The sequence below is a fragment of the Manihot esculenta genome, chromosome 5 (assembly GCF_001659605.2).
Source record: "Manihot esculenta cultivar AM560-2 chromosome 5, M.esculenta_v8, whole genome shotgun sequence".
In the NCBI taxonomy this organism is placed as follows: domain Eukaryota; kingdom Viridiplantae; phylum Streptophyta; class Magnoliopsida; order Malpighiales; family Euphorbiaceae; genus Manihot; species Manihot esculenta.
Window position 1 is genome coordinate 10,040,445 of NC_035165.2, and position 26,169 is coordinate 10,066,613.

Below are 26,169 nucleotides of genomic sequence, written 5' to 3' on the forward strand. Positions count from 1 at the left end.
GCATTTGAAGAACACACAACTCTAACTTCTTCAATGGTAGCCTTAAGATTGCCGAAAAAAAAAATTGAACATAGAAAATCTGTCAGTGATAAGTACAACTGAAAGACTCTTCAATTAAGTAGGAACAAGATTATCTGAAATATCTTCAATTTATCATTGCTGTTTTCTTGGTTTGATTTTCTTTGGTTTCCATTGAAGTCTGTTGACAATCAGGGGCATAGGAGTGTGGATCAATAAATTGGCAGCCTTCATGTTGAACTGGTCTTAAACTTGACTCTGCATCACCATAATGACCCAAGCCTCCTTGATTTGGTGTTGCATTTTCTGATTCTTGACCCTTCCATTTTCTCATGCACAGTCGATGGAACTAATTTATTCAAAAACTTCTATAATCATTCTTTTAATCATTTTATTGGATTATGGTATTAGTTATAACATCTTGGGTCAATATGCTTGTGCCATTTAAGGTTTTGCAGTGTTGTACTCTCTAATCCTTATTATATCTTTTACACTTTTTTTGTTAATCACAATCTTTAGTTGCAAATCATTAAACATTTTCCTTTGCTTAGGTGCATTTAGGGGCTGATTGGTCGTCTTTCATATGGTATTGAGATTGATTTCACAAAATGCTTGTCTCTGCTCTTCTAACGTCTTTGGGAATAAATTCTGGTCTGTGTGTTCTATTCTTCATATTGTACTCCATACTGAGGAAGCAACCAAATAATTATGAAGTTTACGTACCACGCTTGCTGGCTGAAGGGAATTCTAAAAGAAGAAGTCAATTCAACCTAGAAAGGCTAATACCCTCTGCTGGTTGGATTACAAGAGCATGGAAACTATCTGAAGAAGAAATACTGTCATCCTCAGGCTTAGATGCTGTGGTTTTTATGCGAGTTATTACCTTCAGGTAATTTGTGTCCTTTGTGATGAAGACTTTCCTTTGCAAACAAACAAAGGCTACATTCTGGATTTGGCATTTTTAGATTTTTCTTTCCTTAGTTCAAGGAGCAAAAGATGACTAACTACTATAGATATTCAAATTTTGGTTATAAAAAGTTTGGATTACTTTTTAAAAAAATTTCTGGGATTAGGTAAGGAATTCATTTCAGAAATGAGTTAGCTAGTATTTGGTTGCATTCACCTTGTCTTAATCTAATGTTTGACTTTGTGAGACATGAATTGGTGGATGTAATTAGGTAACAAATATCTATGACATGAACATATTCTAAGCTTGCCTTTTGGTCAACAGACATCTGTAGATGTCGGACTCCAACATACTGCATTTAGAGTGAGCATTATACAAAAAATGATAAGGTCTTTTTACAAGGCTTTTGGTTGAGAGAGATGGTGAGTACTGAAGAACTGTAAGTGTAGATAACAGAGATGATTGTTGAATAATGGCAAAAGCACTTGACGAGAGAGAGCAGACTGATTTAGGTGGGGCTTGAAATGTTTTCGTCACCCCTCTCTGTTTCTTCCTTCTTGTCTATGCCCCTTGATAGATCACCAGTTCTTAATAAAAAATATTATATACTACCACAATTGTCAATAAATTCGTGAAACTAAAAACAAAAATATTTAAGGCAACTGGACTGTGGTTGTACAATTCCTTGTTCAGCTGCCTGTTTGTGTGCACAGGATTCCAGGCAAGCACCTCTCCATTTTTAACTTTTCACTTTGTTGGTCATGTGCACAATCCAGAATCCATGTTGTTCTGGTACTACTTGCCAGCTACAGCTAATATTTTTCTGTTGTGCAATAGCATCCCTGTCTGTTATATATTATATATATGCACATGCATATGTGTATGAACCTTGTTTTCTTTTGATGCAGATATATCTTTGCACAATGTTAGTATGCTACATTATATGTTGCCATTATGTTAATTTTGTTCCGATGGTATATGTTTTCTTATTTTATCTGAACCCAAATTTGTGTTATTTTTTTCTTAATACTGCAGTTTGAGAGTATTTTCATTTGCTGGGATAATAGGGGTCTTTGTTCTTCTTCCGGTGAATTGCAAGGGAACTCAACTTCATGAAATCGACTTTGCAGACTTGTCAAATAATTCATTGGATGTGTTTACAATTTCAAATGTAAATAGTGGCTCAAAATGGTAATTTTCACCTCCAAGTCAATTTGTTTCTGAATAGTATTAAGATTACTTTTCATTCATAAGAATATCTTTGTTGCTGTAGAACCTAGTTTGATCTGTTGTTTGTTTATTTTCAATTCCTCACTAACTATCCACCTTTATTTTAGTCCCCAATGATAAATTTATAAAAGCAAAATTTAAGCTTTGTATCTCATATTGTATAGCAACCCCAGCTGAAAGTTAATCTCAATAACTGTCCATTTCCTCCTCTGATATGCTTATCTTATCTTTGTTATATATTAGTACATGAGTAATGTATATCATTCATGTTTTGTACACTTCTAAGTGTTGTATGAAGGTTTGGTGGTGAAATTGCTAATTTCAACCTTGTGCTATGTAATTTAGCTTTGGGTCGTTTGATTTCCATGGATTCATTTAATTCTTATAGCTCACATTATCTTAACATCAGTATATTCATCTGTAACCCTTTTTGGTCTACAGTGTCGAAAAGTTAGCAGTTTCTGTTCCAAAAGGAGTTGGCGCATTTTATCCTTTGTTATGCCAATCGGATTTTAGGCATATTAGTTATTTAATATCATCATTATTTTTGAATGAGGCATTTTCATTATGGAAATGGCTTTTGAACTATATTAGAAATCATTTTTCTAAAGAAAACTGAGATGATAAACTCTTTGAGAGCATGGAAAATTTAAGTGGACAGCTGAAGCTAGATGAAGAAATCTAATGAGTTTTGGCCATTTTGGCAGGTTATGGATTCACTTCTCCGCTGTGTATATCGTCACTATCTTCATATGTTGTCTACTTTATTATGTAAGTCAAATTCTATGCAGTTATTATTCACCATGTATACCTTTTAGCAGAATTTGACTACCTTCCACTGTAATGCAAGTTAATCTTTTCTGTGATTATGATAAATTGATTTTACTTTTTGCTGATAGATCTATTGTAGTTATTATGGAAAGATATGTGTATTCCAGAGGAGGTAACTGATATTTTTTAAAAAAATTTAGCAGTAAATGTATAGAAAAAGCCATGGCTTGATATATGAAACTGTGTTGACTGATATTTTATTCTGCAGGAATATAAATATATATCTTCGAAAAGAATTGCTTATTTTTATTCATCCAAACCTCAGCCACATCAGTTCACCATCTTAGTTCGTGGTATCCCTGTTTCAGTTGGCAGCAGTGTCAGCGAAAGTGTTGAGAGCTTCTTTACAGAGTTTCACCCTACCACTTATCTGTCGCATGTGGTTGTTCGTCGAACTAGCAAACTTCGGAATCTTATTGTATGTCCACTTATCTTTTCTTTTGTCCTGTTTCCTAGGTTGTTATGCTTGATTTCTGTTTTTCCACTGGACTTGTTTTATATATTTGAGCTATCGGGGAAGATTGTGCGGTTCTTTCAATCAATTATAGTTATGCATGTATTGCAGGACAGTTTGAGCTGTCTCCCAAGGGAATGAAGGTGGCATGCTTGTTAATTTGTTTCGGGGTGCTTGTGATTTTCAGATATATAAAGCTTTTTTAACTATTGAATTGTGAATGTGAAAATGGGTTGACGAGAAAATTTAAAAAACTGGTAGCTGAAAAACCTTATTAGCCAATAATGGCCACTGAACACTTGATTATAGTTTTAAGAAGAGGTTATAGGATTAGGAATGTGGAGCCAGTTTATGGGCGGTTTTAGAAAACAGTGCCTAGCAGAGGTCAGTACTGATTATGCTCTAATTGAAGTGGGGTGCATTAAGTGTCTAGTTTCATTTTTTGTCGCTTCATTTTGTTGGTTAGTAGACGAGGACTGATCATCATAAATTCACAATAGCCAATAGGTAATAACATATCTAAAAGGTGGTAATGCTCAGAACAAAGGTAACGCACACGCATAGAGACATGGGCAATGATTAATTATCAAGATTTTTAACTTAACCACAATGCAAGGAAGCTGAAATTAGATGGATGTTTTTGTCATTACATGAGAATTCAAGAGGAGAATTGTAATTCCCAAAACTGAAGTTGAGAGCCTAAAGAAGGAAGCTATTAAGATTCTTCAGTGATTACATCATTCATGCATAGTGGTAGAAATGTAGGCCTTAGGTTACATAGTTCAAAGCTAATAACTAATAATAATTGCCTTCAAACTAGCATCTAGCTATAAGAGTTGGCATTTGGCCTTGATGGCTCACAATCTTCTTTTGTAGGAAACATGAAATATGCCACAAATTAAAGAAAAGGAAAAACACTGATACCTTTTGATAAACTTTTCTAGAATCTCAAAATCTGTACACATGGTCAAATTTCTTTAGATTGCTTCTCAGTCTCCATTCCCCACTTTTCTTTTGTGTAGAATGAAGCAAAGACGTCGTATAATAGGCTTCTTCACTTGCAATCAAAACCCTCTCAGCAGAAGTGCAGACGTATTGGATTATTTGGACAAAAGGTTGATCTAGTGGATCATTATGGTAAGAAGTTGGAAGACATAGAGCAGAATGTGAGATTGGAGCAATCTGATGTCTCATTGGCAGAAGTATGTGATACTCTTTTCACTTTAATCCTTTTAATAATCTTTCTTTTTTCCTTTTATTTTCTGGGATCTTTATCTTTACATCTTGTTTGAAAATTCAAAGAGACATTCATGAAGGTGTTGAATCCTTCATTGTATATGCATAACATTCATCAACTTTTTTAACATCTAACTTTCAGCAGGTTATGCAGTGATTGATATCCATCTTAGGTAATTGTGATATTGATGCATCAACATGTTCTCACCTTTTATGGTAGCAGGAAACTCACTCATATCTTTATGCCAGTGGCCTACCTTTTTTGAACTACAAAAGAAAAACAGACTGTGTCAATTGCATGCTTTCAACCTTTTGGGAGTTTTGTTTGGGATTTATTAGCTTCAAAGTTTTATAATTCAGTTTGCATATTATATATATATATATAATGCAAATGTTTTTAACTAGTGTATTTATCTTGGAGTGTAGGATGACAATATAATATACATGGTGATATACTGATATGCGTAATGCATATCTTTTTTCTTTTTTCCTTGGGTTGGTTGATTATTTGGCACTTTGATTAAGTTCTTTAGGTTTCCCAAATTTTGATGTGTTATACAATGCACTGCATTAAACTAAATTGCTTCTCTATGCAACAGGAAACTCGAGCTGCCTTTGTGTCCTTCAGATCTCGATACGGTGCCGCTGTTGCTTTCCACTTACGACAATCAATCAATCCCACACAGTGGGTTACAGAGGAAGCCCCTGAACCTGATGATGTTTATTGGCCTTTTTTTTCTTCATCATTCATGCGAAGATGGATTTCTAAGCTTGTGGTTGTTGTTGCATGTATTCTTCTAACAATTTTATTCCTCATACCTGTCGTAGTTGTGCAAGGTCTTACTAACCTGAGTCAGTTGGAGACTTGGTTTCCATTCTTGAAAAGCTTTCTGACCATGTGAGTGGTGATATTAGTTTCATTTACATTATTATCTTTAACATTATTCACTGTACATTTTATATGACAGCAATTAAAGTTGCCATTTTGTGAACTCTTAGTTTTTGACATGCAGCACTCTTTGATTGGCTAATGTGACAATAGGTGCTATGTGGTACCATTATTTATCATTGTGTCTACCTTGAATTCAACTCTTGATAACTGTGATAGGTTCTTTGTTTCATATCATTTGATGTGTATCTCTCAACAATCATTTTATCATATATTCATGGTAGGAAGCCATGATGATTATCATTATCACATGATGCGTAGTTTGAAAATATACAGGAAAATTATGATGATTTTCTTTTTTAACTTTTTGCTTACCTTCACTTGGGAGAGTATTGTTTTTCTAACATTTGTCATTGAGGTTATTCAGAATATAATTTTTGCAGTAATACCTATCATGTGGTAAAAATAACAGCAGCATGTTAGCTTGTTAACAATCCAATAGATTTTTTTGATTATCATTATCTATTTTCTCTTTGTAATGATTTGGAATACTAAACTTTGTGTATTTCTTGCAGCACATTTTTTAGTCAAGTAATCACAGGATACCTTCCCAGTCTAATTCTTCTGTTGTTCCTTAAGATCGTGCCTCCAATCATGGAGTTCCTCTCCTCCATTCAAGGATACATTTCTCACAGTTATATAGAGAAGAGTGCATGCAACAAAGTACTCTGGTTCACAATATGGAACATTTTTTTTGCAACTGTGTTTTCTGGGTCAGTGTTATACCAGGTTTCCATCTTTCTTGAACCCAAGGATATTCCTGCAAAGCTGGCTGTTGCAGTTCCAGCACAGGTAAGAATATAAAACTCCACAGAAAATTAAATTGAAAATTTTCAATGAGAATCGAGGTTTTAAATTGTGACCAAGAGTAAATTGTGGTATCAGGTTGGCAACTGCCCTTTAGTTAAAACAAGCTCTCTTAGGTCTTCGAAGAAATTGTTTATTGTGGGATGGAGATCATGTGATTTGTTTTCTCCAGGACTTTAAACCCTGAAGCTTCTAATGCCTCAAAATTACTGAATGTGTAAAAAACCAAAATATGTAAATGGGAACTAAATAAATCTGTATGAGTTAATATGCCGGGGGGAGGTAGGCCGTAGGGCGGTTTTGTTTAGAACGGAAAATAACCGAAAATCAAATTCAAAAACAACGAGAACTGAAATATAAAAAAAAAAAAAACCAAATTGAAACAAACCAAAAATTCAGTTTGGTTCGATTTGGTCCGTTTCAACGTTTTCCTCATATCCCTTTTAGTACAAACTTATCATTCAAATACGAAGATAGCTATAGTTTGTTATAACATATTTGGTGATGTGGAGACTGAAGTTTGGGGCTCAATCGGTTGTTATAGTGATTAGTTTGGATAATAACTTGTGTTTAAAAAATATTTTCTGTGGAAAATATTTTTCAAGAAAATAATTCATTTCTCATTTTTTGTTGTAGTTTAAAAAATAAAGGATATTAATAAATTTATATACAATAGTGTTAATAAAATTTTTAAAGTTCGAAAAATGACTTTATTTTTTAAAAGGAGGAAATTATTTTCTTGACTTAAATTTTCTTTTAACTGACTTGATCATTTATATACAATATTTTCCAGCGAACAAACATTGAAGGAAAAAGAAAATCCTGGATTAAGGCCTCAATGCTGCACAATTTAAGATTTTCAATATCTCTAAAACATTTTTGTCCATCAAAATACCTCAACTTTAATTCTGACCTAACAAACACCTAAATTTTAAAAAACATTGTTTTTAAACACCTAAACTTTTTAAAAACATTATTTTAAACACCTAAACTTAAAAAAAAAAAACTTTTAAACACAATTTTAAAATCATAAAGTTTTAAAAAAATACTTTTAAATATAATTTTAAAACTATGAATTTAAAAAATTATTTTTAAACACAACTTTAAAATTATGAATTTAATAAAATTGTGTTTAAAAGTAATATTTTTTTTTTAAATTTACGTGTTTATTAGATACGAGTAAAGTTGAAGTGTTTGAAGTACCGTGCAAGTATGCATTTAGTCAATTTTTATTTATTATACGGATTGCATGAACAGCCCATTTTTATTTATTATACAGATCGCATGAACAACACTGTGGTAATTATTTAGACAATTTTGAGATATGGTGTAGTTGTTTTATGTGTAGTTTACTCAGCAATAGTTATTTATGGAAATTGAAATGATAAGCTGGTGATGCTTGATTAGGTTTTATTTAAACAAATTTCATGAAGAACAGGAGTTTTCTTTAAATTAGTCAATGAATGAAAAATGAAAAATTCTTCCAAGATGTAAATTGAAACGCTTAGATTGTGAGAGTTCATATTATAATCTTTTAAAATTTGGGACCTTAATTGAACTTCAACCTATATTGTAAGTTTTCTTTTGTAATTAGTTTTTGGAAGAATCAAGTGGTTATGGGTAAATTCTTGAAGTTCTGTAACAAACCTGTTCTTTGCTTTTTTTTTTTTTTTTACCATCTGTGTGGAGAATTGAATTCACTTGACAAGCTTGCCTGACCTATGTTGAAAGATGTTAAAGACCCATTTGACTTGTTATTGAAGTTTTTCCCATCTCTATGCTAATTCGCAAATAATTATGGTGCTACAGTCCTAAGTTATGGATAGCCAACTCATTAGAAGAAACTCTTAACATTTCAGACTATAAATCTCACAGTTTTAGAAATAAATTTTGCTTGCTTTATTGAATAAAATTAAACGTTTGATTTACACAATTATAATACTTTTAATTAGAGTAAAAATCTAATACAAACAACTATTAGATAAAGAACTTTTAAAATAAGATAACAAAAATCTAATAATAAATATACAAGATAAGATAAGATACTAGAAATAAAATAATAGATAAATATAATTTGTTTGCAATGTATGTTTTGGATTTAATCTATCCGTTATCCATAGCACATGCTTCATAAGATAGTATTTTCAAAGAAATAATTGTAATAAGCTAAAAATGAAAATGATTTTTCTCATGAGATTTTATTATTTCTCGGTTTGCATTTACACAGCTAGATACGAGCTAGCAATTGAGTTTTTGAAACCTGTAGAATTCCTGGATGTAATTACAATATCCATATAGATATCTGATGCGGCTTGCATGAGAAGCCTCTATATTTAAAATAGAAAATTTCTGTTGAATTAAAGGTACCAGCTTTGAATGTGTTGCCATTTCTTTAAACAAGCAAAATCTTTTGATAATGGGGAGGAGGGGAAGAGCGCTGCACTAGCCTTCATGTTTACAATACAGCTTACAATGACACCAGGCTTGTCATATTTATTCTATAACACATTATTATCTGCCTGCAGGCTTCGTTTTTCATTGCTTATGTTTTAACATCAGGATGGACAAGCACTGCTTCAGAACTCTTTCGCATAATCCCTTTTATTTGCTCTCTAGTGACAAGATGTTGTAAAAGGACAAATGAACTTGAAGTTCCATCCATTCCTTACCACAGGGACATCCCAAGAATTCTTTTCTTTGGACTCCTTGGCATTACATATTTCTTCCTAGCTCCACTAATTTTGCCGTTCCTCTTGGTGTACCTTTGTCTTGCGTACATAATCTTCCGTAATCAGGTAGGATATTCAGTTCTTCACAGAATTTTTGCTTTCTTCGGGACACTATATATAGTTTCACATATTACAAATGCATCCTTTTAGTATACTCTTGTTACCAAAATGTTATATTTCTGAAATCCGAAGTCAGGTTATATATCATTGTGTAAGACAATTATTAAGTAGCAACTGGAAAAAAATAGTTATTTTAGAATGAGAAGAAAATGCATTTAGTGCATTGTTTTACCTATCTGCTAAATGAAATATTTATATTGATATTGCAATCTGTCTTTACTTTCTACACAGTAAAGGTGTATATATAATCACTGAAGTGTATTATTATGGTCCTAGACAGTGGATCGCATCACAGAATGATGGATAGGGAAGGAGCTCATTAGAGGAGTTTTTAACACCTCAGACTTGTTGATGAGAGAGTCTTAGATCTCGCAATTTTAGGAATAATTCTGCTTGTTTTAGTGCTTATAAATTAACCCATATATATGAAGGGTTTACAATAGCATAAGGATTACTAACAAATTAAAAGTCCTACCTTACTTGATAATAATTAGAAAGTTTATCCTATTATAAATTGTTGACTTATTTGTTAATCCTAATTGATTCTAGAGATTTGATGTGATTTGATTAGGATCCTTAATTATCTCTGTAATTATTATTTGATTATTTGCTTCCTGTTTAGATATGATTCTTTGTGTATAAATAGTCATGTAGACATATTGTACAAATTAAGAGTGAAATACAAGAATACTCAAAATTTTCCCAAAAATCTTCATGGTATCAGAGCCTTTTTCCTGATTTTTTGGGTTCAAATTCAATTTTTCCTCTTTAGGGTTTCAAAACCCTAGATTTACTTTTTTGGTACTAACCCATTTAGGAGCCCTTCACTCTCTCACCGCCGGCACCAGAAGAACCGCCGGACTGCCGCCGGCCGACCGACCTGCTCCGACGCCGGAAAAGCTTGCGCGTGAGGCTCACGCGCCACCTCTTCCCGGCGCGTGACCCGGCGCTTCCTGGCGCGTGACCCACCGTCTGTCACTGCTTCGCCGCTCCGATCACTCCGGCGACGATTCCGACCATCTTCCGGCCTTCCCGTGCTGTTACCCGGTCTTTTTGGTGAATCAATTGGGCTCTCTTGTGTGTACAACCTTGGGTACCTCATATTCTTTCAGGGTTCATAAATCTTTACTATGGCAGAAGGTAAAAGGGTCTCGATTCCTAACTCTGATAATCCTTCCTTGCAAATTAGTCCCATAAAACTTGATGGAACCAACTATCTTGCTTGGTCAAGGTCTTGTTTGTTGTTTATCAAGGCTAGAGGGCTGCAGGGTTATGTCACTGGTAATAAAAAGCAACCTGATGAGCGTGATCCAGATTTTCCTCAATGGGACTCAAATAATTGTCTTGTTATGACATGGTTACTGAACTCGATGCAACCTAATATCTCTAAGTCCTATTTGTTAATTGATACTGCTGCAAAAATATGGAAAGCTTTGTCCTTAACTTATTCCAAGATTGGGAATGATGCCCAAATTTATGATATTCGGAATAAGATTCATGGTACTAAGCAAGGAGAAATGACTATCTCCCATTTTTATTCTGAGTTATGTGGCTTATGGCAGGAACTTGATTACTATCAAGACTTTCAGGCAGACTGCATTGGAGATACAGTCAAATTTCAGAGAATGATTGAAAAGGAGCGGGTCTATGATTTTCTTGCAGGGTTGAATAATGAATATGATCCAATTCGAGTCCAAGTGTTGGGAAGAAATCCTTTTCCTTCTCTACAAGAGGCCCACGCTCATGTTCAACAAGAGGAAAGTCGTCGACATGCTATGCTCTATACTGCACCAGTTGAAAAGGCTGGGTTGACTACTAGTTTGAGCACACCACAGCCTCCTACTTCTGAGAAAGATCAATTACACTGTGACTATTGTGGGAAACCGAGGCATACCAAAGAGACTTGTTGGAAGTTACATGGTCGTCCCACTAGAGGTCGTGGAGGAAAACGAGGTACCTCTAGAAATCAAGCTAATTTAGCAGAAACTGTGGAGGAGCCTTTTAAGGAGACAACAACGACTGAGTTTCTTTCCGCTAATGAACTTCAGAGTCTCAAGCGCCTCTTGTCTCATATTGACACCTCTTCATCCTCTGGTGCCACATCTAACTTTGTAAAGTCAGGTAATGCTTCCTCTTTTAATAATGTTCCATGGATTATCGATTCTGGTGCGAATAGACATATGACAGGCTCTTCTAAAGGCTTTCTCAATTATTCCCCTTCTCTAACCAAAGATAGTGTCAGAATTGCTGATGGCTCTTTTACTCCAATATCCGGAACAGGTTCTGTTATTTGCACATCCAACATTAAATTATCATCTGTCCTTCATGTTCCCCACTTTCCTGTCAACCTTTTATCTGTCAGTGCTATCACTAATGCCCTTAACTGTAAACTTGAATTCTTTCCTGATCATTGTGTTATTCAGGATCTTCGCACAGGGAAGAGGATTGGCAATGGTAGGCTGCATGATGGCTTATACATGTTGGAGAGTGATCCGGGTTCTTCGATATCTCAAGCTTGTTTTGGAGAAAATAAGGATGTCAATCGGGAAATAATACAATGGCACCGGCGATTAGGACATCCATCATTTTTTGTCTTAGAAAAACTTTATCCTGATTTGTTTGCTAAAACCCAGTTTGGCTCTTTATTTTGTGATGCTTGTGAGTATGCTAAACACACTAGAACATCCTATCCTTTGAGTCATAATAAAAGTCAAATTCCTTTTGCAACTATTCATTCTGATGTTTGGGGGCCTACTCAAACTGTCTCTTTATCTGGTAATCGATGGTTTGTCACCTTTATTGATTGTTGCACTCGAATGACTTGGGTCTATCTGATTAAAGCTAAAAGTGATGTTTTTTCTTGTTTTCAATCTTTTCATAAGATGATTTGTACTCAATTTGATACTAAGGTGAAAATTTTGAGAACTGACAATGGAAGAGAATACATGGATAGTAGCTTTTCTGCCTATTTGGAGAGTAATGGGATAGTACACCAGACTAGTTGTCCTTATACTAGTGCTCAAAATGGCGTTGCTGAGAGAAAAAATAGACATCTATTGGAGGTAGCTCGATCTCTTATGTTCACCATGAATCTACCCAAAGCATATTGGGGAGATGCAGTTCTTGTATCTGCTTACCTTATAAATAGAATGCCTCTCAAGACCCTTGACTTTATGAGTCCTTTGGCAGTTCTACAAGGGAAGAATTCATACGTTGTTCCACAAAAAGTATTTGGGTGTGTTTGTTTTGTCCATACTAGAACGGCAGGGAAATTGGACCCCAAGGCCCTTAAATGTGTGTTTGTTGGGTATTCTCCGACACAGAAGGGATATAGGTGTTATCACCCTCCCTCTAGAAAATACTTAGTCAGTATGGATGTTACCTTTCGAGAAACTGAACCCTACTTCAATACCACCCACTCACCTCTTCAGGGGGAGAATACTGAGCAAGAAGAGGTGATCCAAAATTGTGTGATTCCGGATAATATGGTTCAACTAGAGAGTTTGAGTTCTAATCAACAGGGGGAGATGTCCAATCAGGGAGGAAGAATTGGTCGTTTGGACAAGCCAGATTTGAGAAGGTATTCAAGGAGAGACAAGGCAGAAGAAGCCATTATGCAGTCTACTCAGAGTCAAGAATCTTCTTCTGGTGAGTTATCCACAACTCTTGAATGCTTCAATGATTTAGATAAACCGATTGCACAAAGAAAAGGGGTCAGATCTTGTACTAAACATCCTATTTCTAACTTTGTTTCTTATGAATCCTTGTCTCCTTCCTATAGAGCCTTTGCCTTGTCTATTTCCTCTGTGTCTATTCCACAGGATTGGAAGAAAGCTCTTGCAGAACCTAAATGGAAGGAAGCAATGATTGAAGAGATGAAAGCATTGGCTAAAAATGAGACCTGGGAGCTCGTCACTCTTCCACCTGGAAAGAAACTCGTTGGCTGTAAGTGGGTGTTCACAGTGAAACACAAAGCTGATGGTACAATTGAACGATTTAAGGCCAGATTGGTTGCTAAAGGTTTCACCCAAACCTATGGAGTGGATTATCAAGAGACATTTGCCCCAGTTGCAAAAATGAATTCAATCAGAGTTCTGTTATCTTGCGCGGCCAACTTGGACTGGGACTTGCAACAGTTTGATGTGAAGAATGCTTTCCTCCATGGAGATTTAGAGGAAGAAGTATTCATGGAAATTCCTCCTGGGTTCGCTGATGAGAAGACACAAGGAAAGGTGTGCAAGTTAAAAAAGGCTTTGTATGGGCTAAAACAATCTCCCAGAGCTTGGTTTGACAGGTTTAGCAGAGCCATGATGTCCTTCGGTTACCAACAAAGCAATGCTGATCACACTCTGTTTATCAAACATCATAAGGGTAAGACCACCCTTCTTATTGTGTATGTTGATGATATAGTGGTGACAGGTGATGACAAAGAGGAAATGGCTCAACTAAAGAGGTTGTTAGCTCAGGAATTTGAAATCAAAGATCTGGGAAAACTGCAATATTTTCTAGGTATCGAGGTGGCTAGATCAGAAAAAGGAATTTTCATCTCTCAAAGAAAGTACATTCTGGATCTTTTGGGAGAAACTGGTATGATGGGGTGTAAACCAGCAGAATCTCCCATCGAAAGTAATCACAAGCTGAAAGCAGGAACTGGTGAGTCCGTGGATATTGGAAGATATCAGAGATTGGTAGGAAGGTTGATTTATCTCTCACACACTCGACCGGATATAGCCTATGCTGTTAGCTTAGTCAGCCAATTCATGCATGACCCTCGCGAGACTCATATGCAAGCTGTACTTCGCATCTTGAGATACCTAAAGTCTGCGCCAGGGAAAGGGCTTCTTTATTCCAAACATGGTCATCTCCGAATTGAAACTTTTACAGATGCAGATTGGGCAGGATCTCTCGATGACAGGAGATCCACATCTGGCTACTGCACAGTTGTGGGGGGAAACCTTGTCACTTGGAGGAGTAAAAAACAAAGTGTTGTTGCTCGGTCAAGTGCGGAAGCAGAATATAGAGCAATGGCCCAAGGAGTGTGTGAACTCTTATGGTTGCAGAAGTTATTGGAAGAGTTGAGATTGTCCGAGAGAGACAAGATAACCTTGTATTGTGACAATAAAGCTGCTATAAGTATAGCACAAAACCCAGTCCAACATGACCGAACGAAGCACATTGAAATTGATCGGCACTTCATTAAAGAAAAATTAACAGACGGTGTCTTGAGCCTAGTTCATGTGACTTCTACTGAGCAACTTGCGGATGTGTTTACTAAAGGGCTTAACAACAAGATCTATCATAATCTGATTTGCAAGTTGGGCATGTGTGACATCTTTGCACCAACTTGAGGGGGAGTGTTGACTTATTTGTTAATCCTAATTGATTCTAGAGATTTGATGTGATTTGATTAGGATCCTTAATTATCTCTGTAATTATTATTTGATTATTTGCTTCCTGTTTAGATATGATTCTTTGTGTATAAATAGTCATGTAGACATATTGTACAAATTAAGAGTGAAATACAAGAATACTCAAAATTTTCCCAAAAATCTTCATAAATAATATAAAGATAGATGATAATCAAAAAGACTATCCTAACCTGAACCATAATTAAGACTGATTGATTTTGAAAAGACTTTCTCAACATTTGGACTTTACAGGATTGGTCTATCCATTATCCATAATATTACTTTCATTCTAGCATTTAATTCTCTTGCTCTTCCACTCTCAACCAAAATAATTTCTTGCATAAATCACCAATAAAATGAAATTCATCGCTATCATGAGAAAGATCTTTTGCTTTTTTTTTTTTTGTTGTTTCTATGTTAGTGAATAACTAGAGAAGGTCCTTTCGTAATTTCAAAATGAACCATTGTAGATTGTATGGTGGACTAGGAAATTATCTTCCATCCACTACATTTTACTAGTTGCTTGCAGCTAGATGCTTGTGCTAAATTCATGGCAGTCATTTTCCTTGCTTTTGCTCAAGTTTCAGTTTTATCTTCAATTTGAATGCTTTTATTCGAAACACTATTGTTGCTACTTGTATCCAAGTCTTTGTTGCAATTGTTACATGGATTACTAAAAAGATTTTGCAACTGAGATTCGATTTGAGGAATCTTAGCTTTCATCCTTACTTCTAGTTGAATCAATCTAGCCTCATTCTGTGCTTATATTTTGCGAAGTAAGAACTTGGATTCCTTACGTAAGTTTGTTAAATCTCCCATGACGATTGGCTCAGATAATGGGTAGAAAAGAACCTTATTAAAGTGAGATGATGGATAGAGAATAAGCTCATTAAAGTGAGCTCTTAACACCTCCTAATAATGAAGGATTTAGAATAGTATAAGTATTCCTAACAAATTAAAAATCATACCTTACTTGATAATAACTAGGAAGTTTATCCTAATCTAAATAATAATAATAAAAATAGATAATAATCAAAAAGTCTATCATAAGCTGGACTATAATTAAGACTAATTGAACTTGAAAAGGTTTCCTCAATATTTGGACTCTAATAGAGTTGGTCTATTCATTATCCATAACATGTACTTTGACAGAATCCACGAGTAAGAGTGTGAAATGGTCTTAGTGCATTCCTACTTGTAAAAAATGTGAGAGAGTGGTTAATGTTATACTGGATGTGTGTGCATATGTGCAAACACGTTCTTATGTTATTGGGAGTAAGACTTTCCTCTTTCAATGTTTAAATACATAAATTTTACGCCTTGTTTAGTTGAGGGTAAGTAGATTAGGAAGTAGAATTTCTAAGAAAATGCACACAACTCCCTTGTTTGATTTGTTCTATTAAACCAACTTTATTGAGAAGTGGAGCATTCTATTTCTTTATATGAGGAAAGTATACCTGGATGGAATTTAGTAAATTGCATTTCCCTAGCCAAGTTCAATGAAATTTGCCATTTTGTCATTTCTTCAAATTATATAATGGACATTATTGTCTCTTATAACTTATAAATAAACTTGAAAATTAATTTATATTTCAAATATATTTATGTCATGCTTCACAGGAAGTAAATTCCTTAAAAATATACTTTCTAGGAAACATACTTCCTAGGAAATAGAGTATATTAAAACAAGGTTTAGTTCTAAAGATTTTTATGTTATTATTGGACCCTCACAATATCTTTATGGTTTTGATGGTCTGTGGTCTGCAACTGTATCACACAGTTCATAAATGTATACATGCCCAAGTATGAGACTGCGGGGAAGTTTTGGCCTATTGTGCACAATTCGATGATATTCTCTCTGGTACTCATGCATGCAATAGCAATTGGAATCTTTACGTTAAAGAAGCTGCCTATGGCATCAACCTTAGTTTTTCCTCTCCCAGTCCTCACACTGCTTTTCAACGAGTACTGCCGGAAACGCTTTCTTCCGGTTTTTGTCGCTTACTCTGCGGAGGTATGTTCATATCCAATGCTTTTCCACCCTATGGCCAAGTGGATAATAGTTTTCTTCATTATGCTGGCTTTTGTGTCCCAACCAAATTTTGACTCGGTTTGATTTGTGTTTTCAGGTTTTAATAAAAAAGGACAGGGAAGAGGCAAACAACCCTGAAATGGCTGAATTTTTTGATAAATTGGTGACTGCCTATCAAGATCCGGCTCTAATGCCCATTCAGTACTCTGTGAATTCTGACAGTCTTAACAGTCCCCTTATATCCGCTGAAGTTTGAAACTAAGGTATGACAATATATATACATATATATGTATATAAGATATTGAGTGACTAGTAAGGGCAGTTTCTATTATCTCCTGCCATTTTTCATTAGTGACCTTTTCCTGCCATGAGCAAAGTGTCCCAACCAAAAATATTTATCACATAGACGATTACATGCCTGGATGTACTTGTATGTCCATTTGTGTTTTTTTTTTTAATATAATTTTTAATTTTTAAAATATACGCGGTGTATAAATTAACCTTGAGATATTGGTAAATGGAAGAATGCGATCAACTCATATTTTTATTCACATTTTCGTTGACGCATGAACAAGTCTTTGTGTTCCTTGTGAAGAATAAATATTTGGTATAGTACCTGGTTACTATTGCCATTAAGATTGCTTGATTTCTGGGGAATCCAACCCACACTTCGTGGTGCGATTAAAATGGTTCTCTCACGAGGCAATAGTAGTCTTGGCACGCTTTCCCTCTAATACTCGCACGTCTTCCACTCTGCATTTTTTTTAGCGCTTTAAATTCAAGCATTGGTTGAGTTTTAATTTGGGGAAAATTTTCATGTCTTTTCTCGATCTGAATTGCTGGTTAAATATTTTTTCGCTTCATTAAAGAGTGCAATTTGTTCCGAACTCACCTGTGCCGCCTGATTCTGATTTTGTGCGGAGTGGGAACGGGGAGATATTTTGTATCCCATTATTTTATGGGAGTCACATTTTTTTAGCATTATTAGTGCCATGCGTCAAGGGTCGAGATGCATTCCCTGATATGGTTTCCCCACACTTCATTAAAAACTAGATGAATACCGAGCTATACACAGGCTAATATATAGTTTTATTTGTTCAATATAATGTTTTTTAAACTGTACTTTAAATTTACTATTATTATAATTAAATTAACCTTTATCTAATTTTTTCATTATTTTAATTTAAAACCATTTATCTTGTTTTAGTAGTTTTTTAGTTAGTTTTTGGGATAATTAATTACAAATATCTCATTTGACTTTTGTATTTTATTTATATTTAAATTAAAAGATATGGAAAAAAATAATAAAATTAACTAAATATATTTTATTTATATTTAAAAGATGAAAAATATATTTTTTATTTATAATACTTCTATATTTTTTAATAATTATTTATACAATATAAATAAAATTTTATAAAATAATATGATTACAGTTTATCAATAAACTTATAACGGGTACTATTTAATTTTATTATTGCTACACTAATATGTTAAAATAATAAAATATATTATAAAAAAATAATTAATAATATTTATTATTATAAATAATATTATCAAATTAATATAATATAAATATATTATTATAATATAATAAGAATTAAAAAATAAAAATAATTATTTTTATAAAAAAAAAAACCTGATGCGGCAGGTTTTAAATCAACAAAGCTTGCTGCTTTGCTTTGTTGATTTAAAAAAAAAAAGAGGCGCTTGTCTATGGAGTGGCCACGTAAAACATCAAATTCCTCTTTGATAAATATTTTACCTAAAATACTAAAATATCATATAAATTTTTTTTAACTCAAAAATTAATAATGTTATTTTCTTTTCATGGCTATAATATTAAAAATAACGCAAAGGAGTTTAGCTTCATAATATCAATATAGTGAACATTAATGTTAGATCAAAATCACTATGTATAATTCAGTTCGTTAACACAAATTAGTATTTCATGTTGTTTGTGTTCTCTTCTGAATTTTGTGTTCTCTTCTAAACTTGCTCTTCCGATCGTAAAAGTCAGACTTAAATGGATAAAACAAATGGATATTTGGGTTGAGAGATCTGACTGCGAATATAAAATTTTATTTCATAAAAATTTTTATACTCATTTAGGTGTATAAATTAATTTGTATACCTAATTAATAAAAAGTTAAAATTTTAAATTAACACGTGGGTTCCACCATATTTTAACTATTGATTATAATACAATTTATACAAAATCCACAATAATCAGTGAATATAATACATTGTACATACAACGTTAATATTATAAAATTTCTCCTTAAATACATCAAATAATTAAGGCAAGACCAAGAGGGTTGAGCCACGAATGTGTTATGCTTAACCATGGTTCATGGTGATGGGTGGTAATTTCTAGGGAGTGAACAATTACTTGGCACATTGGATGCTTCGTCCATTCCTTTGGCCTTTGCATGGCCAACAGTTTTCCAGCTGGTTTTGCGATTGAATTTTTCAAAAATGTTACAGTGATTACTATTACACTGGGTCTATATGCCAAAAAAAAAAGATGCCTATAAAAATTTTATGATCACTGTGATATATATTGTTCATCATAATGACTAGATTTTGATTTTAGCAAATAATTATTGAGGGAGATGTATAGAAAAGTGAAGGGGTTCAAAGATTTGATTGGTTTTATTTATATTTTTTTTTCTTATAAAAAAAAAACTCGAATTTTGAATTTTGTCCAAGCTATCAAACAAATCAGAAAGGCTCATCAAAATATGATTAGTTAAATTTCATGTACATAAATTATTCCAAGATTAAATATTACTTTCCCTGCATATTTTCTAATCAAATTATGATTTAAGCTTCATTAAATCTTTAATTAATAATCAAACCAAATTTATGCATAAATTGAGATGGCAACCTATCAAGTTGAGTTCAGGTGACAATGGAGTGATCTTTAGGGTTATTTGATTCCAAACTTCAGTTGTTGGATTAAAATTGTTAATTCCTAAATTTTAAAAATATAAAATTTAGAATTCGAGATCAACAATAATTTTGAAATAATTATAAAAAAATGGATAAAAATTATAAAACGGATGGATTTATTTTTATAAATTCAAATCTGAAATATATTTTTATTTTAATTAAGTGTTTAGTGGTTAATTTCGAATAATATAAGCTGTAAGCTACCTTTGGCCACCTTAATATCAACAGTGAGTGCTCCACTCTTGTGAAGCTGACGTTTTTGTATGTAATTATTTGCTCATGTTGAAAATAACGACATCTCATCCGTTTCATTGCATGAAGGTTTAAAAGCTTAGGGGGTTTTCTATTAAAAAAAACAGAGCTTAGGGTTTACTCTTCCTTTTTTAAGAATTAAAAAACTTGGGTTACTTTGGTTTAAAAGCGTAGGATTTTTTTTTTTTAAGAATTAAAAAGCTTGGGTTACTTCAGGTTGAAGGTTTGAAAAATAAATTTCACAAATAAATGTGTTAATTTCAAAAGATATAAACAAGTTTTGTTTTGTTGAAATATATGTTTTTTTAATAAAAAAATCTAATATTTGAAATCAATTGATCTAATTAATTTAGTAAAGCGATAGGTACAGAATAATTAACTTTAACTTTTACGGCAGATTTAAACCGGACCTAATTTTTACTATCGACGTTGGATGAACACTTACGATAACTTTCAAAAGTGTGACGAGAGTTGTAGGCCTGTTATACAGTTCGATTAATTTTATATTTTAATTATTTTTTAGATATTTTTATAACTTTATATTTTTTTAATTATAAATAGTCTTTTTTGTTATTAGAGACTCACTTTTCAAATTTTAAAAAATTTCAATAAAATTTTTCAGTTTTTAGTCTATTTTTTTCTTATATTGTTTTAGTTAAGCAATATTGGTTAAAATTTCTGACGAAATCTAAATAATCTTTTATCAAGTTTTTTTTTTCAAATTTCATATTCATATTTAAATTCGATATAAGAGGAAAAAGATATCTGCAATATTAAGTTTTCTTAGATAAATTAATAACTTATATTTTTAGATTTGTAAATCTAAACTCAATGTTAGGTTTACAATCCTCGAATTGCACATAAAATATAATACATGTCCCTTTAATCAGATTGGTCTTTACAATGCTGGAGACTACTGGAGGGTTCATTAAATAATAATCTTATAGAAAGAAACAAAATTTCACTATCTTAACTTTGCACAAGAAAGCAAAATAAATTAGAAGGAAAATTCTTATAAAGTACATTTATCCAAGTGTTTTTATAATTGATATTCCGTTGGGTCTTTAACACCCAAGTTGAGATCGAGTTCTGGGGAAAAGAGATATGTTTAAAATTTATTAAAGTCCATTGAGTAGATCGATCCATCAACGCACCATCCAACATTCGATTAAAGAGGTTATGAGTTATTATAGAATAAGTAAAAAGAAATAAAAATCGAATAAAAGATATATTTTTTGATGTGTAATGGATCACTGCATGGCCGACTTGGTATAACTAGCTAACATATATTCTTGAGTTCTTGAATTCTCCCCTACACTGATTTTTTTTTTTTTATGGACAATTACTCTTAAATTATATATGAAAAGCCGAACCAAAGACCAAACAAACAGGTAACTCCAAGCAGTAGCAGACTTTCTCGCAAAATATTCCTTTTGCTAGCCAATTTCTCTCATCTCTTATATACATAAAGAAATGAGCAAATCATGCTAGGACAATGACGAAGAAGAGAAAGGCAAGTCATCTGCATAAGGGTGAAGCACACGCGGAGAAGGAAGACGTGGCTTGGGACCAAGTGATGGAGGCGGCTGCAGCTCTTGGTGGAGCCTGGAGAGCTCGAAAAAGATATGTTGGCGTTCGCCAGCGGCCGTCAGGGAGATGGGTGGCTGAGATAAAAGATACTGTACAAAAGATTAGAGTATGGTTGGGCACATATGATACTGCTGAGGAAGCTGCAAGAGCTTATGATGAAGCTGCTTGCTTGCTTCGTGGAGCTAACACTCGAACTAATTTCTGGCCTTGCTCTTCTTCTCATTACAAGCCAGCCCTTCCCTCGAAGATCACTAATCGTCTTTTGAAGAGACTCAGAGAAAGAAACAACAGTCTTTCAACCTCTCTGCCTGTTAGCCTACAGGAGCAAGAAGCAAGCAAAGTAGAAGAAACCCAGTTTGATAATTTCTTTGATCAGCTGCCAGCAGAGGATTGCGGCATCTGCGAAGACAATAATAGTGATACTAGCGGTGGTGATTACATGAGTGGTTTTTTCGAAACAAATTTCTCTAGAACAGAAGTGTGTGATTGGAGTAATGCTGATGAAGAAGCTGTAAAGGAGAAAGGGGAACAGGAAGAAGAGATCAATGAGCCATGGGTGGTAGATTTTCCACTGGAGGACGTTGCAGGAGGATCATCATCCACCAACTGTTCTCCATTTGACATAACACAGGAGATGATGGCTATGGGACCAATGGAGCAGCAGGAGTACTATTATGGGGATGACCAATCAATGCTAAAAAATATCATGAAGAGGCTCAACTATGAACGCAAGTTCTCAGCTTCACTTTATGCCTATAATGGGGTTTCAGAGTGTTTAAGTCTAACGTTCGGATCAGCAGCAAACAGTGATGAATTACCATCTAAACTTAGAATCATTAACAGTAATAATAAAAATGAAAAGGATGGTAAGGAGGAGGTCCAAGAATTTGGGATTATTTCAGCCGCACAAACGGCAACAGAAGAAATGGGATCTCGATCTTCCGCCATGGAAGGAGGTGAATCGTCTCTTTGGAGCTCTCTTGATCTTCCTCCTATATGCTTCATTGTTTAGTGGATAATCTTATATTAATCATAATTAGTCATAACCTAAAACTAATCAAGATTTATAATATTCATAGGTTTAAGAAAATGAGAGATGAATAATGAAGTGAATCCAAATAGAAGGTCTTCTATTTATTTTCCCCCTTTAAATAAAAGTTCATCACCACCATGTTCCTAAGAGTAGCTTTTCTTATTTAAACTTTCTTACGCCTATGAGGACTACTTTCTTATAATGAAATTCTATTCAGTAACTATAGAATTTTCTTATGAATAAAATAAAAATAGTATTTAATAACTTTCTTATAATGGGGTAATTTGATTTAATTTTATTTGGTTTTAAATAGGATGAATTAGGTTATATCATTTAGGGTTTGTAATGAGTTTTCCAAATGTTACCTTAGCTCATTTGAGCCTTAATATTTAAAACCATATTAAAAGTAAAACCGAGAGTAGACATCGATTTTAAGACATTTGCTATGGAACTAAAGGGTGCACTTAAATCATGGGTAGGGTATTAATCTTTAGCGTAATTGTTACTTGAAAATTATTAGGGCAAAACTATAATGGGTTTCTATAAGATGCCAAGTTGAAATCAAAATCAAGTAATGAAAGAGCATAGTCAAGATATTCATAATTCCAATGGAGTTTGGTTTGTGCAATAATAGAAAGTAAAAAGAAAGAATGATTGCATTTTGAGGACAAAAGAGGAGACAATTTTTAGAAGAAAAAACCAAATATTCAGACAATTTTTGTGCCATAGTTGGTGGCCAATCTGTGCATTTCATTTCCATGGAAATCATATCTCTCTATGTATGGATTCTGAATTTTATAATCATAATAAAATTATAAAGTCATTTTAATTATATTTATAAATAATTTAGATACCATAAATTTTTTAATAAAATTTAAAGTGAAAATATATATATATTTCGCATTAAAATATAAATTTTCATTTAAAATTATGAAAAAAGTTAGAAAAACATAAAGTGTGTAGGAATATTTTAAAATTGATTTCTACAAACAAAATCATGGGCTCCGCTTTTTATAAAGCGAGCAACACAATGAAAATGTCCATTACAAGTTGCCCATTTGGAATCTCCTCTCACAACTGGCAGTGAATTTAAGCATGTGTTTGTATTTAAGTGCGACTATATTGTCCAATAAGAAAAAAAATTTTAATTTTTTTGATATATTTTTAATTTAAAAATAAATAAAATTAAACAGAATTATAAAAATTGATTTGTCAATAATAATAATAATATTTAAAAATTAAATAATATTTTTTTAATAATTTTAATAAATATATTTATATAATTTACCTATTAAAGTCACCATATTACTTATAATCATTTGTAAATATTTTAATTAAAGTAATTACAATTTACATCTTCATCAACTTTCAGATAAGTTACTCTATTTTTTTATCCATTGTTTTAGGAGTTTTTTTTTTTTAATTTTAAAATAAGTATTATTTTATAATTTTAATATTTCATTAAATATTTTTTATTTATCTTTCAATAAGTGGCATATTTTTAAAATATTAATCAACTTCATTATATTTATATAAGAAATTTAATGGAAGGATAATATAGTCATTTCATTTTTATTTAATAAAATTTAGTATATTATTATTTATTTTTATTTCACATAGAAAAATTTTAAATAAAAAATAAAAAAATTACATAAAAAATATTTTTATAAATTAATAAGTTAAATACTATTTTAATATTTTATCTGTTTCATAATTTTTATTTATTTTTTTATTATTATTTTAAAAATATTATTTATTTTTTAAAAATTATAATAACATATAAATTAATTATTATAATTTTATTTTATTTTTAATTTTTTTTTAAATTTTTTTAATATTTAATAAAATTTAATATATTTAAAATAATATAATTAAAAATTAAAATTTTAATATATATATATATATATAATAAAATAAATAAAAATTATATCACGGATAAAATAATAAATTGCATGCCATTAAATGAAAGGCTTGATTTTGATATTGAATTTGTCCCATAACAAACCAGTTTTTGGGAAGGCCGCCAAGCTAAATCAATCAGCAAAATCAAGACCTTTATTACGAATCAAATGGATTTTATCAAGATAAAAATTCTAATTTATTAGTTATTATTTACATTTTGAGTTTATAGTAAAAAAAATGGTTGTACTTTTAATTTTATTATAACTATATTATATATTTTTTTAATTTTTTAAAATTATTTTAATTATATTTTATTATTATTTATTATTAAAAATAAATAAAATTAATATATATAAAAATTTTAGAATAAAATTGATAATAATTTAAAAGTTTAAGATAAATAAAATTAACATATATAAAAATTTTAAAATAAAATTAATAATAATTTAAAATTTTAAGATAATTTTATAATAAAATTAAAGTTTAAAATTTTTTGATAATTATCTATTTTATTAATAATATTTTTAAGTGAAAAGAAATAAAAATTCGAATTTAGATAACTACATATTCTTTTATCTATTTAAATTATATTAGACAATTAAATATTTAATTTATATATTATTAATTTTTTTTAAAATTCACCCTAAATATTAATATAATTTTAAAAAATAGCAAATCAACACTATACTTAAAAGTTAAAAAATATCTTAAAAAATTATTTTATTATTTTTAATATTTTTAAGATGAATTATCTTAAATATTATTTTAAATTATTTTTTAATATTTTATAACTAATATATTTAATAAATTTATTTTTTTTAACAATAGTTTTAAAAGTAATGCTAAATAATAAGTGAGTTAAATAGATTAAAGAAGAGTGGATCGATAAGATTTTTATTAAAATAAGATAAAGATAAATTTATATCGTAAAATTATTAATAAAAAAAATATAAATAGTAATTTTTAAATACATTTAATAGTGAAAAAAGATAATTTGATAATTTTATAAGTTTCTAACGATACAGGTAACAGTAGGGTATATTTTGAAGGGTATATTTGATCATATATTAAAATGATAGATTTTAATTGATAAAAAATTAAAAGTATAGGATGAAATTGCAATAATAATAAAGTATAAAACTTTTTTAGCGATTAATTCTAAATATTACTGACATGACATTAACGTGATCTAAAGCATAAATAATGGTTTGATGCATTTGAAGTAATTTTATAAAATCAGAGTGTAATCGGTAAAAAAAAGATATAATTATAATAAAATTAAAAATACAAGACCTTTTTGACAATTAATTTTTATATTTTTATTAATTTATTCAAATAATTCAAACATTTTATCGATAGCAGAGAATTAAATATTTTTGGAGATTCGATTCGACTGAATGATTTTGAATAGTTATAATCAGATTTAAAACAGGTTTAACTTTAAAAAATAATACACATTCAAATTTGTGACGCAATAGTTTGGAATGGAGTTCGAGTTTGGAATGGATTCAAGTTTGGAATGGATTCAATAGTTTATATTAATTTTTCAATAGTTTGTATTAATTTTTAATTGAATTTAAAATAGGTTCAAGCAGTATTGATATGAATCTAGTTCGAATTTAGATATTTTAATTTTTATACATATTCTATTTTTTTTATTTTAAATTTTTAATTTTAAATAATTAAACTAAAATTTTAAAATTTATTATGATTTTA

General features: G+C 31.5%; 2 protein-coding genes across 8 annotated transcripts in view; both read left to right on the forward strand.

Moving 5' to 3' along the window:
• The window catches only part of LOC110615633 (CSC1-like protein At1g69450), an 18,601-nt gene extending 1,328 nt beyond the window's left edge, over positions 1-17,273 (forward strand). The window contains exons 2-12 of one of the 7 annotated variants that reach the window (XM_043956583.1): positions 570-669; positions 760-907; positions 1,961-2,116; positions 2,863-2,926; positions 3,195-3,404; positions 4,463-4,642; positions 5,276-5,574; positions 6,141-6,417; positions 8,958-9,227; positions 16,470-16,703; positions 16,819-17,273. In XM_043956583.1, coding sequence (XP_043812518.1) covers positions 627-669; positions 760-907; positions 1,961-2,116; positions 2,863-2,926; positions 3,195-3,404; positions 4,463-4,642; positions 5,276-5,574; positions 6,141-6,417; positions 8,958-9,227; positions 16,470-16,703; positions 16,819-16,977 — 2,040 coding nt within the window. In that variant the 5' untranslated portion in view covers positions 570-626 and the 3' untranslated portion in view covers positions 16,978-17,273. Of the gene's footprint in view, positions 1-569; positions 908-1,960; positions 2,117-2,862; positions 2,927-3,194; positions 3,405-4,462; positions 4,643-5,275; positions 5,575-6,140; positions 6,418-8,957; positions 9,228-16,469; positions 16,704-16,818 lie in introns of those variants that run through there. The other 6 variants (XM_043956585.1, XM_021757617.2, XM_043956584.1 and 3 more) reach the window with 6 other exon arrangements.
• Positions 17,274-21,290: 4,017 nt separating this feature from the next.
• LOC110614279 (ethylene-responsive transcription factor ERN1) lies at positions 21,291-22,745 on the forward strand. The gene has a single exon (XM_021755781.2). It carries the CDS (start codon positions 21,424-21,426, stop codon positions 22,528-22,530), a length of 1,107 nt encoding a protein of 368 aa, XP_021611473.1. The 5' UTR covers positions 21,291-21,423; the 3' UTR covers positions 22,531-22,745.
• The last annotated feature ends 3,424 nt before the right edge of the window (positions 22,746-26,169 follow it).

Excerpts from the sequence above, each read along its gene's own strand:
- LOC110614279 (XM_021755781.2), top strand. The coding sequence starts at position 21,424 with ATGACGAAGAAGAGAAAGGCAAGTCATCTGCATAAGGGTGAAGCACAC.